Consider the following 17,657-nt stretch of genomic DNA (forward strand, 5'->3'; position numbering starts at 1 on the left):
GCGTGAGAAGGGGGTTAGCTGCCCTCCAATTACTTTTGACTATTAAAAAGGGCACTATCCTTTTCAATTTCCAACTGAATGAGCCCTTTTTGAAGTTTCTACGATAACGCTTTCTATAAAAACTTATATGCCCCTAGGGCGTAACTTACAACCCTTGCCCTAAGGGCTGTGGGGGAGTGTCATCTTCAAAGACATAATTTCCAGAATTTTAAACTACGTTGAACAAAATGGCCATCTCGAAATTTTGATTGGATATTTTTCGGGAAATGGTGAGTGTGAGAGGGGTGTTAGTTTTCCTTCAATCCCTTTCGAATATTAAAAAGGGCACAAGCCCTTCTGATTTCCAATCGAATGTGCCCTTTTCGAAGTTTCTACGACACCGCCTTCGATACGAAATACTCTGGTTTAGACAAAAAATAGATAAATAAATAAATAATACGTTTTGCCAACATCGTTTTTTACTTAGGCAGCGCTATTGCGCTGCATATGATTCAAACATAAAACCAAGAATTTTGTCACAGTTATTCCCTAATGTTTATGTTTCATGTGCAGGCTTTTGATATGTTATTTTTGCTGCACTCCTATACTAAGTGTCTGGTAAGTCTTATGGCAAGTTATGGTAAGCTTTTGGTATGTTGTTTTTCTGTGGTCCAAATGGTTCAACGCAAGATGACAATTTTATTATCATGCAATGAGTGAGATTTAGGTGCATTAATTTGCTGTAGAACATTTTTTAATTTTTTTTGCATTACTTGTTAGATTGAAAAATACGCCAAAAATAAATTAGAAACGGGAAAAGTTTGAGAAGATTATTTTTGTTTTGAAGACAGCTCAAATCATTCTATAAGAATTTTTTTTCGGGATGTCATAATTTTTGTTCTGTAAATGGATAGAGCTGATACTGAGGAATATATGGCATAAGTATTTTGTCTTTTTGGTAAGTGTTAGTCAGGTCGTGGTAGCGAACTGTATCAAACAGTTCGTGGTAACGAACTGTAAGTAAGGAGCGACTCGGCTCGCATTTTTTGCCAGAAAAAGATCACGGATGCGTGTGTATTTATTTTTTTTTCCCAAGGGTGATCGTATCGACCGAGTGGTCCCAGAATATCTCGAGGGCTCATTCGAACGGAAATTGAAAACTCTAGTGCCTTTTTTAAGTGACCAAAAATTGGAGGGCAACTAGGCCCCCTCCTAAACTGATTTTTTTCCAAAAGACACCGATCAGAATTTTGAGATAGCCATTTCGTTCATTATAGTCGAAAAATCTAACAACTATGTCTTTGAGTATGACTTAATCCCCCACAATCCTCGGGGAAGGGCTGCAAGTTAAGAATTTTGACCATTGTTTACATAGAGTATTTGTTATTGGGAAGTATAGAAATGTTTTCAGGCGGATTCCTTCTGGTGTGTGAGGTCGGGGGGAGGGCGATATTGTTAATGACGTTCATGATAATTATTGGGAAAATTTCGACTCAGCTATTACAGGAACACATTAGCAGTAACATGGCAAAACCCTGCTAGTAAAAGAACGGTTTTTCTTTCTCTATTAATTTTTAGACAAATTTTCACAAAAGACGTTTTTCAAAGAAAAGTTAATGGCTAGATTAAACCAAAAATGAGCAAAATAAAGACAAATAATTTTTCAAACTTACAACTACCATATTATTGCATCTATAAATAGATGAAACGCAAAAAGGGCAGAAATTTCAATAAATATCCCAGTCAAACTCGAAAACGAGCAGAAACTATTAGGAGTAGGCCGGACGACCCCCGTGCCTTCTACAGACCACAACATGATTTGCACTTTACTGGGGGTGGGGGTCTCTAACTAATTTTGCCTCTAAGACATTTTCTGTGTCGTAGGATAGGCTGTACTGAAGAATCCAAGAAAACTATTGAAAAATATTCTGAAACTAGATCTGACAAGAAGATTATGACACCTGAACTCACCTATAACAGTTTGAGTATACTTTCTTAAAAAAAATTAGCAGGCTTTGACCAGGCAATGTCATTCTGATATCTGAAAGCTCTATCCGATGGATATTGAAACATGTCAAATTATTTTTGAAATCCTGGAAAATAATATAGCATTAAAATTTTCTACTGACAAAGTCGTTAATTTCTACCCTGACGGTTTGGATTACTGTGAAATCAATTACAGGGACACCAGAAAGCATGGGAATTCCTTGTACTTTAGCCCAAACGACGGATGTCATAGCTTTTTTGCGGTCTCTTAGGGCACTAGCTCCACATTTTCCTGTCTTGACCTGTTTCATTAATAATGTATATAAGGCAGCATCGAACTCTAAGATTATACGACAAACTATTACACTGAAAGTTGAGGGTTCGTACAAGGAACTAAGTGATTGTTTAGAAGAAGTATAAAGAATACTCAATTGTATTAGTCAAGGCGTCATCTATGGTGATAGCAATATTAGAGTTTCTGTAAATGAAAATATAGTAATGAAGTTATTTGGTGAGAGCCTTGATAAGATAGCTAACATCAGGGATGTATACCCCAAAATGCATTGTGACTGTTGCGAGCAGATGCCCACAAGAACTTTTAATTTCTAACTGAATGCGCTCGCTCCGAAATTTCTAAGATAAATCTTTTTATACGAAGTGCCTTGGTGAAAAAAACTTATTTAGCCTATTTCGCTCTTCATATAGGCAGTGCGATTACGCTGTCTATGATCCACACTTGGTTACGAGGCCCTCTGGAAAAAACGACTTTATAGGGGTAAATTCTTATAGGGTAAATGCTTGACTCGCTTTGGTTTCAGATCAGAGGGTGAAAATCCGTATCTTCGATTGGCAAAATTCTATTCTATATAAGTAAAGTTTATTGTTCATGTACTTGTTAAGTTGATCTGTTTTTATTCTTTTTCAGATGGGTATTCGCAAGACTCTTTCTTTTTTCAAGAAAACTAACTGGAAGATTTTTTATAAAGTCACTTTCAATCAGGAAAATGAGCCAGAATCCAAATAAAAATCTGGGCTGTTTGTTTTCAAGAAATCCTGCAATTTCTGCCGCAGCTTAATTTTATTTTTTACCATGCAACTTCATATGGAAGTTGCTGTTACAAAAACTTCGAAGGGGCTTATTCGATCGAGAAACCAAAGTTTTATCACCATTTTTAAGAGCCAAAAGTGACTGGAGGGAGGGCAACCAGCCAACCCCCCCCCTCCCACGCCTCTTTAGCTCTCTTTTTCCCAAGCCATCAGATTTTACATAGACTAATCGATCTTTCAAAATACCTGAGGGGTATGATGTAAGTTATTGATGTAACCTATTCTGACCAGAACGTCTTGCGCTTTACTAAAAGAAAAATATATTTAAGCATTTTTACCTTTATAACGCTAATAATTTGAAATTACTGAGACTTCAGAGGAATTAACATTAATTTCCGTGAGCAAATTTAAATTCATTCAGCAAAATTTCCTTCAGGAAAAAATCTAAATTCATTGGTACTTTCTGTAATTTTGCTTAATACGGCTATTTTCTTTTTTTATGTTACGACAAATAAAATCACGCACCTCAAGTAAAAAAAAAATTTCACCAAAATGAAAATGACACTCTGGTCTTTTTAACTTCTCCTATTTTTGAATTTTTTAAGTTTGACATGATTGTTTATCGTGATTTCTGTTTGTATGGGTTTCGTTTATCTATTGACAGTGATTTAAGTTCGTTTTAAGGTTGAATTGCTATTGGAGTTTATTTCTGTTTGTCTTTTGTTTAATACAGCTCTTTACTTTTCTATGAAAAACTTCTTTGATGGAAAGATTTTATAAAATTACTCATAATAACCAATGTCTGGTAGGTTGTATTAAGTTAATAAAAAGTAAAGAAGTTGGAAACATTGGATGAACGAAGAAGATGTTGAAGCGCCTTAACATTTGTATTTTAATTTTAGGGTGGTCTGTCAAATGGGACAGTCACTTCATCAGCCATTTGTATACCATTTGTTTCCTTCATACTCCCCACCTATGATGATGCACCTAAGTAATCGTTTGCCAGAAGATGATGATGATGTTCAGCAGATCACGCTAATCCAGACACAAGTTATTACAGCAGAAATGCTTTTAAAAGAGTTTTTTAGTGATCCGTCAGCAACTCCAAACAGACCATACGCAACAGTGAAGGACCTTGAACGCATTTTTAGAAGAAGCTGAACATAAATACATAAATAAAGTTTAATTATTTTACTTCTTAGTTTGCTTATAGTATATTCTGTGGCACCAGAGAGGTCTTGCATGACCTATTTTTTGGTGGTCTCTTTCCCAGTTTATTTATTAGTTTTTATGCCACTGTTGATCCTTCATTGCAAGGAATCAACAGCTGAATTTGATAGAATAAAGATGTCGAGGAGACGATCAAATGTTGGATGTGTAGAAGGGTGTGCTGGTCTCTTCCCCAGTTTCTTTACTAGTTTTTATGCATATTTCGAGCCGCCCTTTCAAGGAATTAATTAAAAAAAAACTTTCCGAAAAAGACGTTTTTCAAAGAAAAGTAAAGACCAGTTAACTTAGGATCATCAGATACGAATACCTGTTAAAATTCAAACTCGAAACGACCAGAAATTACTATTAAAGAATAAATGAAACCCAAAACGAACAGAAATTAAATAAACAATCATAGGAAAAAAAAATAACAAGTAATAATATAAATGAATAAATAAATCTTAAAGCGAGTAATGCTTAAATTGAATATGTAAATCCAGCTTAAAAAGAAAAAAAATATATTGCTATTGAAGTATAAATGAAACTCAAAACGAACAGAAATTAAATAAAGAATCAATGCAAACAAACATACAATAGATACTAATCTAAATTAATAAATAAATCGTATAACGAGTGAAACTCAAATTGAATATGCAAATCAAGCTTGAAACGAACAAAAATCACTACAAAAAAGAGTTTGGGTATCGCCGCCTTCTCTCACTCTAAAAGTCTAAAACCTATCAGGCTTTTGCGCTTTATTGAAAACTATAATAGTCTTGAACAGTCTTGGAAAGTATAAATAAAATCAAACTGAATATGTTATATATAATGATATTAATTATTTAAAGATCCATCAGTTCAAGATTTCATTTCACTATGATTTTATTTTCGATTTCAATGCTGTAAGAACGGGAAAGTAAAATATTTGCAATATAATTTGTTTTCAGTGAAGCGCCAATGACGCAGTAGACTGTAAGTTTTTACACTTAAGGAAGGGGACAATTTTGGGGGTCCTGAACAATCTTCTTTCGAATCATTAATTCGAAGAAACGTTGAAGCATTTTCCCTGTTTGTTTTTTCTCTGCCGTTTAAGCACAATTCCTTTGCCAAATCCATGTAGACGGTAAGTCGCAGCCTAGGATTGCGTGAGCAAAAGGAAGCAGTTAGCAAGTTTGAGTCCCAATCTTCTTAACAGTGTCCTTTGTCCGATGCCCTAAGTTGCACCTGAAGTGGTTGCCTTAGGCTCACTGTGCAGGTAGACCTTGTGGTGGTCAGAAATACAGTGATAACGTAACAACATAGTGATACACAAAGTAACAATACAAAACAATGATAAATTGACAGAAAGTGCATTGACGAAACAGGCTTTATTCCTTTTGCACGAAAGAAATTCCTCTTGTTTTTTGGTCAGTCTCATTTCTGGGCTAAATACTACTTCCCGTCCACTGACACGGTTTCACTTAAGATGAGTCATATATTTTGTCGAAGCAGCCATGTCGTAGCCAGACATGGCTACGACAAAAAGACATTAATAGTGTCTTGATATTTGGCCGAAAAGTAGTTCCAGTATCGGTCTTATATCTCCGAATATTTTTTTTCCTCGCCCAGGGAGTCCTGTGAAGCAAATTGCCCCCCGTTCACGACGTAGGTGCAAGTCAGACTAAGCTTTCCCCAGAAGTATCAATTTCTGAAAGTCGCTTGATAGCTTTTGCCAGCTCTGGTTTATTTGGCCTTCGAAATATCCTAGAATCGTCAAAAACTGACGTAGGATAGGAGCAAAGGTCATAGTTAAATAAAGATTCTTCGTCCATATTCGGTCTTTTGTATACAGTTAGAAGACACAGGTGAAGGATTTAAATGTTGAATTTCTTCCCTATTATTTGCTTCGCAGTCATGAGGACTGCCTGGTCCTTCCTTTTGAGCAAATGAATATATTTTAGAGATTTCCCTACCATTCCGCAAAAATCTTCTTCCCGACTTACACTGCTTTGTCGGCATTTACGTTTTCTGCAGCAGTCATGCCAGTAGCTAGGCTTCGAAGCGATTGCGGATTATTTTTGAAAGGAGACTACTGGTAGACAAAGTCAATAACTATTTAGGTGTCTTTGCGGTCACTCTACTGCCTTGAAAGACCAGACCCTTTGTGCTTGTGCTTGTTGCTTGTGTGATACGAAACATCCATCAGTTCTTGCATCAGAAGATTAACGTGAACACATGCTGGACGTCCCATTACCCACGAAGTCTCTATATTTCCATCATTCCACCTTTTGTCAATCCGGTTGCCGTTTTCAGACTTCTTATCAATTTTGTTCTATGACCAAATTTATAGATAAATCGGCCCAAAATCTGTCCGATGCTCTCACAACGTGATGGTCTTTTTTGAAAGACTGGAAAAGTGTTGTGTTGGGCTTATATGCTCTCGTCTGCTGATCTGCACTGACATCGCTCAATTGTTGTGACCAGCTGCTGAGAGGTAAGAGAGCATGTTGGAAACTGATTGCAAATGAATTTTTCATTGATCGGTACTATCAGCTCTAGGGAAACATTAACCGTGTACTGGATCTACAGTTTTCTTGTTTGAGTCTCGTGACTTCGCTCTGATTTAAGACCCGACAGAGAAGCTTCGACCTCCATGGGACTTGAAGACTGGGAGATATGATCAAGAGAATCTCGTCCATCCAATACTTTCTCATATATGTCTTTGATTTCACTATGCCCAACCGTATTCAATGCAAGTTCTGTATTCAATTCAAGTTCTGCATCTGAATCCTCGTCTACAACCTCCTCTATCAGAATCTTGCGAAGTTCTGTGTCTGCAATGGTATGGGCTCACAGTGCTCAATAAATAGACTTATCAATTAGAAGATGAGGAATTGTAATGGAAGCGTACATCAATTCAAAGATTTCTTTCACCAAATCGTGTCTGATTAACTAAACGTGTCCGGTTCAACCCATGTCCGTTTCAATCCAGACTTCTTCCTATGTAAAACCGGGTTTCACTTCCATTAGAAGCTGGTCACTTTAGAGTATAAATAACACCAATCCCTCCACATGGTTTTGACAGTTTCACAAAAAAATTCTTTTTATAAAGTACATATAATTATAAAGTTGTGGTTATACCCATACATCTCGGTCATTCTAGTACAGAAACAGTGTTTACTGACAACAATTAAATTAAAAAAAGTTTTTTCAACTGAAAGTAGGGAGCAACATTAAAACTTATAACGAACAGAAACTATTACGTAAATGAGGGGGTTGTGCCCTCCCCAGTACCTCGCTCTTTACGCTAACGATTGAGTCTTGCTCCAATTATTTGATAATGACTCATGATGCACAAGGACTGTTTAATTAGAATAATAAGCTTATTAAAATTCAAAAACGCTTTAGCGTAAAGAGCTAGGTGCTCTCATCTATTTCTGTCATATTGCAGGTGCACCCTTTTGACAACCCAGATTCACGTAGTGATTTTTATTCAACAAAACATCCCCCTCAAAATTTGCTAAAAGTTTCAACTTAATATCCTTAGCTGTCCTCGTTATATTGTAGAAATTCCCCTTTGACGACCAGGGTGTTCACAACATTTTGTAACTTGCTTGTAAATCAACATTCTTAACAACATTCCCTGAAAGTTTCAACTTAATGCCCTTAGTGAGATGTTGCAAACAAACCCTTTTGACGACAATGTACATAGCGTCTTTTGATCTAGTTCAACACCCTCCTCAATATTCCCTGGAAGTTTCAACTCAATGACCATGGACGTTCCGGATATATTGCGGATTCACCCTCATGACAAACTGGATGGACATGCTGTTTTTGACTTATTTCAATCTCCCCTCAGCCTTCCTTGAAAATTTCGATATAAGACCGTTACCTGTTCCTACGCTTTTATAGATACACTTTTCTGGCAACCTATTAAGTTCAACATTCCCTGAAAGTTTTAACTTATGCCAGTGGCCACTCCCGAAATTTTGCAAATACACCATTTTAACAACCTGGATGCACATAGTATCTTTATTTAGTTAAACGTCTTCAGAAAGTTTCAACTTAATCCCACTATCGGGATTAACCAATTTTATCATTCCTTAATATTTTTAACTAAGTCTCCTAAGATGTTTCTTAGATGTTGCACAAGTTCCCCTTGTTCGTTCTATAACAAATGTTTAAGCAATTGAAAACTAATATTTTTTACTGCCTTAGCCCTAGGGCACTTAGGAGTAAAATCATTCGCAGATACATATTTATTAGACTCTTAAAAAATTCTGAACAAAATGGCTATCTCAAAATTTCGATCGTACGTCTTTGGAGTTTACTGGGGCTGGGTAGCAAGAAAAAGACAGAGGATCTGGGGGCTCTCAAATCACTCTTTACTCTTAAGAAGTACACTAGAACTTTCATTTTCCAATAAATTATCCACCTTCAAGGTTTCCACAACTACCCCTTCTATATGAAGCGGCTCTGAAAAAAAAAAAAATTAAACTGAAGGCCTGTGGCTCAGCATCAAGCAATGCTAGAGCGTTGTCTCTGAAATTAATTAGATCTCTGGTGGTGCCAAGGCCCCTTGGGGTGTGGCAGCAACTGTAACATATGGGTCACAGCGGGGTGGTGGAGCAAAATATGGAATTTTATCTCGCGGGTGATAAACGCTTATGCTCCCATTTCAGGTTATTACATGTTATTAGAGAGCTTCTGATATTAGTTCTGTGTGTACGAAATACTCGTCAAAATTTGTATCAGCATTGTTTTGTTTTACCTGTACTAAGACTGTGTATTTAGTGCAGTTAATAAACATCGGTGAAACGGTTCATCGTGCAAACTTTTATTTTTCTATATTCGGTTTTGGGTATAAAAGTGTGCACGTCTTCTTGTTTTCTTCTTAAGGCATTAAATGTCTAAAATATATTAAACATCAAATTAAAAAATTTAGAAGAAAGTGAAGGTATCAGAACTTCTGTCTCGAAATCAAGAGTTCCAGTACTACTTGCTAAAAATGTATGAAAGATAAAAAAATTTTACTTTGGTTTTTGAAGAGTTAATATGAAGCTGTATTAGTATTCCAAATTATTTGTTTTCTAAAAAGTTGATATTCGAACCTAAAGTATTTTACTTTGACAGAATGTAGGAAATTCGCAACAAGGATACGTCGACCAAATTTTCACTCTTAGATTAATAATTGAGAATTGGCTGAGTCATCAGACCCCTTTTGTCCTTAGTTTTATAGATTATGAACAAGTGTTTGATTTCGCAGATGAAGGGGTTTTAGTGAGGGTCTTATCCTTGCATGGTATACCATATAAATGCATCAAAGTGATTAGAGCTATTTTTCAAGAACAACATTGCTGTGATTAAGTTAAGAAACGAGGGTAGTAACTGATTTCATATTGAATTATGAGCTATGCAGGGTTGCGTTCTATCCCTATTCATATGGATTATTTTGATGGACTTTGTCATAGTTAATATTACAAAGGCTATGATAGAGCATGGGATCAAATGGTGGGGCAAAAGTTTCATAAAGCGTCCAAGATTAAAATGTTAACAAAATGAATGATTTTGCTTCTGAAAATTCAGGGTGCAAGAAAAGGTTTGAAAATTGATTTTAAGGAGACTAAGTTGTTTAAACCAGGAATAAGTGAAGGTTTAGGGATGATGTTGGGTAACAAGAAGATCGATGAAGGGGATGGTTGATGCAGCGAAAATGTTAAAAGTAGAATAGACAAGTCCAGGGTGTTTTTTTTACAATTGTGATAAGTTTAGAAAAATAGGAAGATAAATCTACAGACCAAGATTAATATTGGAAGTTATAATGATGACAGTGGTCAAGCATGATTCTATAACACGGGCAATTCTGAAGATGGAGGAAGATTTGCTGGATGTTTTTCATAGGTATTGTCTACAATACCTATTTGTAGAATACGGGTTTTGGTACCCGTTCGACTGACTCTATTTTAAGCAGGCCGAGATGAGCAGACGAAGTATGGCATATTGTCAAAGATGGTGTTTTTCAGCCACCCATCTAGGGAAAATGTGGGCATTCCTGAGTGGGCTGGGAAGGGGTCGTAAAAGGATTTAGAGGTAAATGAGACTTCTTGGGAGGGTGTAAAGAAGGAAGATTGAATAGATGTAAATGGAGGAGGAACATGCACAGCTGTATTGGCCTCGATGTGACTGGATGCCGCAGTGAGTTATTAGTAGTAGTAGCAGAATTAGTAGTAGTGGTAAATTTTCCAATTAACTCACTAACGAGACAGATAAGAAATAGATATAGCTTTAGAATCAGAATTTTATCCAGAATCTAAATTTAACATTCGTTCGCGTCGGAAATTAAACTCTACCCCCCCCCCCCCTAATGTACCAATTTATACCCTGGATTGTATATATGCAATGCATTTTATGTTATTGTAACACACTTTTAAGCTAATTTGAAGAAAAGAGTGACTTATGCGGACTTCTGTGCATATACAAGTGACTCATACATATATATATACAAATCAGAGTGCATATAATGCCAAATTCATGTCATCTTAAATACTGCTCATAGTATCCCATAAAAGGATATCAAATCAATAAGTTCAGAAAAGAACCCAAAAAATTAAAATTTGGCATTCAACATCGATTTTTCCAAAATTATTTCAAAGAAGTGTAGTAATTGAAATTCCCAATTTCAAAGAAATTGGGAATTTCGTCCTTCGCTTCTCAGAGAGGTAATTTAATTTTCTGCGGGATTACGACCTAAAATTGTTCTGAAAAGTTTACTTTCAATGTACAACATGAGAAAAAAGTGTTTTTGCTGGAAAGCTACTGGGAATTTCAAAAACTTTACTGGAGCTTTTCTACCCTGTTTCACAATTGACATGCCCAGAAAAACATCTCTTACCACTTTAGAGCTACAGACTGCTGATCTCCCTCCCCAAAAAGCTGCAAAAACGGTACGGTTGCTCGGAACACAATGTTGAAACATTTAGAGTATTTTCAATTTTTGGAATTTTTCATAATAGAAGAATTTCCTAATTTTTCTTTTGCAATCCTCTTGTTTTTCCCCAACCATGTAAGAACTTTCAAATTCAAAGTTACCAAACTCTTTGAAAGCCTACTTTCTTGAAGTTTGTCATTAAATCTAGAGTTTGGGCCCGTCCTTAAACTGTAAAATATGCCCAAAATAAAAGACTAAGCTGTAGCTTAGGTTTCTACAATGTTGAGGTTTCTATGATGTTACGCTAGATGCTGCAGAAAATAGCTCCAAAGACGTAGCATTATTTGAGTAATCAGGTTTTAAACAGGGACATACGTGATTTTTCTAAATTTGCAGAAGTGACTAGTTCCAGATCAAAGACTTACCTTCAGGGAAAGTCCTCCTTTTCGGTGTTATACTACTACTTCTTATATTAACAACTCACTGTAACACCAATCCACCCAAGGCCAACACAGCTGCGTACGCTCCTCCTCCGAACCAATCTATTTAAAGCTGCACTCTTTACGCTCTCTCAATAAGTTCCATTTTCCTTTAAATCCTTACTAACAGGTTGTTTTTGTAATTTGATCTGAAAGGGATCGGAAACTAATTTCCGGGCTAATTTTCATTAATTTTATTGGCATTAATTAAAAAAAAATAATAGTCAAATCTTTTCGAGTGCTTAGCCATCATCTGCAGAAGGGAAGGCCAAATATACCCTGAAAAACAACACGAAAAAGTTAAATTTTCACCGTGGAGGTTTTTTCAAGAAAAACTAACAGCAACGGCATATACCCTGCTACCGCTATTAAGATATTCACCAACCATCTCTTTTCTTTAAATACAGTAAATACAATAAAATATGAAAGAAATATGATCATAATTTCATCACTATTTTACCAACTGTGCTATCTACTGACTATCCAACTGTGTTATGTACTATCTACTGAAAACATGTTAAAATATCAGACACACTTCACAAAATGTATATTTTTTCTGACACAAAGTTTCAGTTGGTATCCAATGAAAGAATCTCAAGTAGGATAAATTCTGTTACCCCTGCCTTAAATGGTCTTTTAAAAAGAGAGGTAAACAGGGTTTGAATATCCCTTTCCAGAGTTTAAAGAATTAAGCTATAGTACTCTGAGACCTAGATAAAATGGAAATGCCTGACAGAGACAAAATAGAAAGAAGGACAAACTTCCACAAACAAGCAAAAATAAAAGGAAAAAAAAGAAAGAAAGTGAATGGGTTCTGAGATTAATTAAAAAAAAAATTCACAAAAAAAATTTTTCAAAGAAAAGTAAAGAACTATATTAAACCGAAAATGAGCAAAAATAAAATCAAATAATTTACCAAGCGTTAAACTACCGCAAATCAGCATTGATAAATAAATGAAACCCAAAACGTTCAGAAATTACAGTAAATAACCCAGTCAAACTCAAAACGAGCAGAAATTGAAAGTAGGGCTCAAAACCCCTATGCCTTCCCAAGGAAAGAACATAATTTTCACTTTACTGAAAAAAATATATTTTTTTTTACTTTTATGACTTTAATAAATCAAATAATATTAACATTTTGATTAATAAAATATCGGTATATGCATAGTTAAACTGACAATGCACATTCATTTGTATTTTTTTCAGTAAAGTGCAAATTATGTTCTGGCCATGTGAAGGCATGGGAAGGCAAAATCTTTTATGCCCCCAGGGCATAACTTAAAACCCTTGCCCTGAGGGCTGTCGGAGAAAATCCTGCTCAAAAACATAATTTCTATCTGGAAATCAACTAGGCTGAACAAAATGGCTAACTTAAAATGTTGATTGGATATGTTTGGTGAAATAGTGGGCATCGAAGGGGTGTTAGTTGCCTTCCAATCACTTTCAACTATTAAAAAGGGAACAAACCACTCCAATTTGTATTTGAATGAGCCCTTTTCGAAGTTTCAACGACAACACCTTCGATACGAAGTGCCCTGGTGTAAAGAAAAAAAAATACATTGTGCCAACATCGTTCTTTACTTAGGCAGCGCGATTGCGCTGCCTATGACCGCACTGGTGGCGCATGACGTACGGCAAAACAGAAACCAAGAATAAAGAAAACACATGTAAACAAGCGAAAAAACGAACATTTTGGCTTGTCTTTAACCAAAATGTCTATTTTATTTTTTTATTCACAGGCTGAAAAATACCCTTGTTTTGTTTTATCTTTTTAATTCTTTTTTAATTTTTAACTTTTTTTCGTACATAGAAAAGAGTTAAGAGAGAGAGAGAGGAGACGAGAGAAGAAAAGAGGGAAAGAAGAGAGAGAGAGTTATAGAAAGAATAAAGAGAGGGACGGAGAGAGGGAGAGAACAGAGAGAGGGGCAGAAAGATTGAACAAAGTAAAAAAAGAAATATAGAGTGAGAAAGAGGAAAACACATACATTCAAACACATCTCACACACTTAATTTGACACCGGCACAGATAAACATAATATATTTTTTTTTTTACTAAATCTCCATACGTAAAAAAAGAAGACTTTTCATTACCCTCATGTTCCTTATTCTAACGGAGCGCAGAAGTAGATCTTAGGAAGACGAGTTTTTCACAGGAGAAATCCGATTTAGTTCCATGATTACCACTCACCTTGTTGAATGTGTCTTTGGAGGTTACTAGTAGTGAGATGTTATTAAAAGTTTTTTTGAATGGATAGCGAATGGCTCAATATCTTTGAAAAAAGGCAAGTTCTTTATGAGGAAATTTGTTGTCTTGAACAATTATTTGAACAAGAAATGTTTTAATATTATGTTAACAGCTAAATGTTTTGGGAACAGCTCAGAGAAGTCAATTCAGAAGGACATGTAAAAAGTATAAAAAATTCCAATTGAAAAAGATCTATACAAACAAGAACTAATAAGTATACAAAAAAATTGAGTAACGGTAGAATATTTTCTTTTGACAGTGGGAAAGACACCATATGTTACAGGAGTATTTTCGGGCACCTTTTTCACCAACAAGAAAAATCCAAAAAATGGGACGAACTTAAAAATATCAAAATTTTTTGAACTTTTCAAAAACAGATTGGCACGTATTTATTGTAGAAAAAAAATAATCGGGTGACACTTACTTTACGTAGAGAAAGCCAAAATCAGATAACTGGATAATTCGGAAGCATGCTCGGTACATTTTTCGAACACCAAGCTCAATTCAAAACTAAACCCAAAATGAGAAAAAAGGACAAAAGCAAGAACATAAAATTTCAGTTTTAAACGTAAAAGAAAATTGAAAAATCTGGTATAAATAAAAATTTGGTATAAATAAAACCACATGGCCTGATATTCCGAGAGCATGTCCAGGATCCTGTTTCAGTAGTAAGTTAAACTCAAAATCTACAAGTCTACAAGCAAATATACCGATGTAAGTAATTATTTTTTCAAATGAATGAGACTCCAAATGTATTTGGGCTTGAAGGCACCTTAGAACGCCAATATAGATATGTGGAGATTGATGATAGGTTTTCATCAACATCTAATTCTTTTTTTACGCCTTTTTTGGCAAACGTTTTAATGCTGAAAAATTTCGACGGTTTAGTGTTAAACTCAATTAAGTTTACATATTCATATTTGGCATAAAAGCAGAAACTTTTGATGCATATATTTTTATTAAACTTCTCTTCTTAAAAATTTTGTTATAGTGACTAGGGTTACTCTTTAATAAACAATTTATAGTCAGAACGGTTTGAAAAAACAAAGTCTGTAATTCTTAAATATTAAAAATTACATACGTAATTCTGAGGTTTAAAAATCTGATTTTTGCTTCAAGATTCTAGAACAAGTAAATTTTGACGGCGTAACTTCTTCACGATTACTCACCTTTCGAGGGTGTGGTTCCCCTTCTTTTAAATAGCAACTTTACAGTGAGTGGGAGCGGTCCCCTCATATACATAATAATTTTATTTAGTTAAGTACTAGTTAAACCTCGATATAAAGAGTTGGGAGCTAACAGGGTGGCAGGTAAACTCACATACAATATAATTTCTGTTTGTTTTAATTTTCAATGTCGCTCTTTATTTTCAGTTGATACAAAAATTGTTTTTATAATTCTAAAACAAGAGCGAGGTGGACTATAGCCAAAAAAGGGTTCTAAAAACAGGGGATATGAAGATCCAAATCTTCATAATATGGAACCACAAAAACATGGACCACTCCATGACCTGAAACTTTATCAACCCAAATAGTTCCTTCTTTCTCCAAGTGGTATAAAATTTTCAGGTGGAAAAATCTGCACGCATAGTTTTTAAGTTTTTTTCTTAGTTCTGGTTACAACTAAAAAGTATTGCGTTTTACTTACTTACTCTTCGCTACCATGAACGGTTTCATATTAGAAAACCTGTAATTATTTACGATAGTGGGGTTAGATTTTTCATCGACGTCTTCTAAAACCATTAAAATTTAATGATATCATTTCACTAGGATGACATAGGATGACTTTTTGGAGATCTTTCCCCTTTTTCAAAAATTGGACAAATTTTCTAATGTTACTAGCTTTTTATAGATATTTTTAAACTTTGATATGGACGCTCCGAAAAGCGGATGAAGATTTGCTAGATGTTTTCCAGAGAAATTGCTTAAGGATTGTTCTGGGTACCCGGCTGACTGACCGTGTTTCAAACAATAGGCTATACGAAAAATGTGGTTCAATACCGCTCTCTAGGGCTATAATGAAAGAAAGGTTGAGGTGGTTAGGGCAAGTTGTGTGGATGAAAGATGACAGATTGCCGAAGATTGTTCTTTTCGGCCCACCATCTAGGGCTAAACGGAAATCAGGTCGTCCCCGTCTGGGGTGGGAGGACGTCACTAAGAAAGATTTAAAGGAAATGGGAACTTCGTGGGCGGGTGTAAAAAGGGAGGCTTTGAATAGATTGGGGTGGCGGAGGAGCATGCGTAGCTGTGTTGGCCTCAGGTGGCTTGGTGATGCGGTGAGTTGCTAGTAGTAGTAGAATAATGTTTCCTTACTTTTGGGACAGAATCAAACATTTTCTGGAATTTCTTCTGGAAAAGCCTCTCAATGTCTATCAATAAAATCTTTTGAAAAAGAGTTCCCTTAGATGATTACAAGAGAAAAATCCATTGTGCTTTAATCATTTCAAGGCAATCTATTTCATTGCAAAAAGAAATCTGGCTTTAAATTGAAGATGACTTGGAAGTCAAGGATTATTTTAATTTTTTGATGATGATAATGACTTTTTAATGATTTTTTTTAAGTCGCTTCTTAAGATTAATAAAAACATTTTTTTTTCTAACATTCTTGGAAAATCGAAAGTTCAGAACTATCGATTTGTTTATGGATTATGTCTTCGATCTGTATATTTTTTCCTTTTACAAATTTAAAAGTTTTATAAAGCTGCATTTAACGTTACTTTCTTTCAGCTCATTGTTAATAATCATTTAATTAATTTTAATATACTTTCACAAAATCATGAAAAACTTCCCGGTTGTGTGTTTGAATTAGCCCTATTTTTGGCTAAAACGGTAAATTCATCCTTGTCTATGTAATAGTTTAATAATACAGAATATAGATATTTCCCTAGATTACAGACTACAGACTCCCTAGGCTACACTGCCGTTCCATTTATGAACAAAACAAAATAAAGAAAAAAAACGTAAACAACCAGTAAACGTTTAAGGCAGTAAAAAATGTATACTGATAAAAAGTATTAGGAATTTCATATCAGAAGCAAATATTCCCCCTTTCAGACCTACCTGGTATTGAACCCTGGTATTTAATTGGATTTATTTAAGGATTTAAGGTAAATGGGAACTTCTTGGGAGGTTGGGGGCTTGGTGCTGCAGTGAGTTGTTAGTATTAGTAGTAGTAGTAGTAGTAGTAGTAGTAGTAGTAGTAGTAGTAGTAGTAGTAGTAGTGTTTTGTCATCATATTTGAATTGACTAGAACTTGTAGAAAACAATGTACTTTTCCAAATGTGATTTTTTTGTTATTTTTCTTTTATTATTAGTGTTTTTTTTCAATTCTTTAATTTACAATTTCTTGTTTCTATTAATAACGCTTCTGGATGTAAAGCCGAAATATTCGGATATTCATTATTACTTAATTTTCACCGTCTCCAGTAAGTTTTTCCCGTACTTTATATATATTCATTGCGTTTTGTTTATAACTACAATGATATTTTAGATTAATTTTAGAAAAATTTTCCTTGTTTCAAATAAACCAAACTCGTGCCCACAAGCAAGGGAAGGTGACTTCAAGCAAGAAATCCTGAGCTTGGTCCCAAGCTTCTTATTATGGCTTCTTATTCTTATTATGGCTTAGAATATGGCCTTAAGAAATATCTTTACCCCTCCTAAAGGTAGCAGGGATTAAGTTCAAGAAAATTTGGGGAGGGGGGGGCAATGATTTTTGGGACTATTTCTTATGAAGATAAAAGGTATTTTTCGGAATCTAGGGACGCTTTATTTAATTTTTAATAGAGATTCCACTAAAAAGTACT

General features: G+C 35.0%; 2 protein-coding genes across 2 annotated transcripts in view; both read left to right on the plus strand.

The window, feature by feature from the left end:
• Nucleotides 1–4,371, plus strand: part of LOC148953691 (uncharacterized) — a 42,136-nt gene extending 37,765 nt beyond the window's left edge. Inside the window, exon 2 of the mRNA XM_089108433.1 lies at nt 3,915–4,371. Within this exon, the coding sequence (XP_088964559.1) occupies nt 3,915–4,173 (259 nt within the window). The 3' untranslated portion in view covers nt 4,174–4,371. The remainder of the gene's footprint in view (nt 1–3,914) is intronic.
• Nucleotides 4,372–13,797: 9,426 nt separating this feature from the next.
• The window catches only part of Epac (Exchange protein directly activated by cAMP), a 230,554-nt gene continuing 226,694 nt past the window's right edge, over nt 13,798–17,657 (plus strand). The window contains exon 1 of the mRNA XM_089085794.1: nt 13,798–13,889. Coding sequence (XP_088941920.1) covers nt 13,855–13,889 — 35 coding nt within the window. The 5' untranslated portion in view covers nt 13,798–13,854. The remainder of the gene's footprint in view (nt 13,890–17,657) is intronic.

The sequence above is a fragment of the Artemia sp. Qi Xiang Cuo genome, chromosome 3 (genome assembly GCF_049724085.1).
Source record: "Artemia sp. Qi Xiang Cuo chromosome 3, ASM4972408v1, whole genome shotgun sequence".
NCBI lineage: Eukaryota > Metazoa > Arthropoda > Branchiopoda > Anostraca > Artemiidae > Artemia > Artemia sp. Qi Xiang Cuo.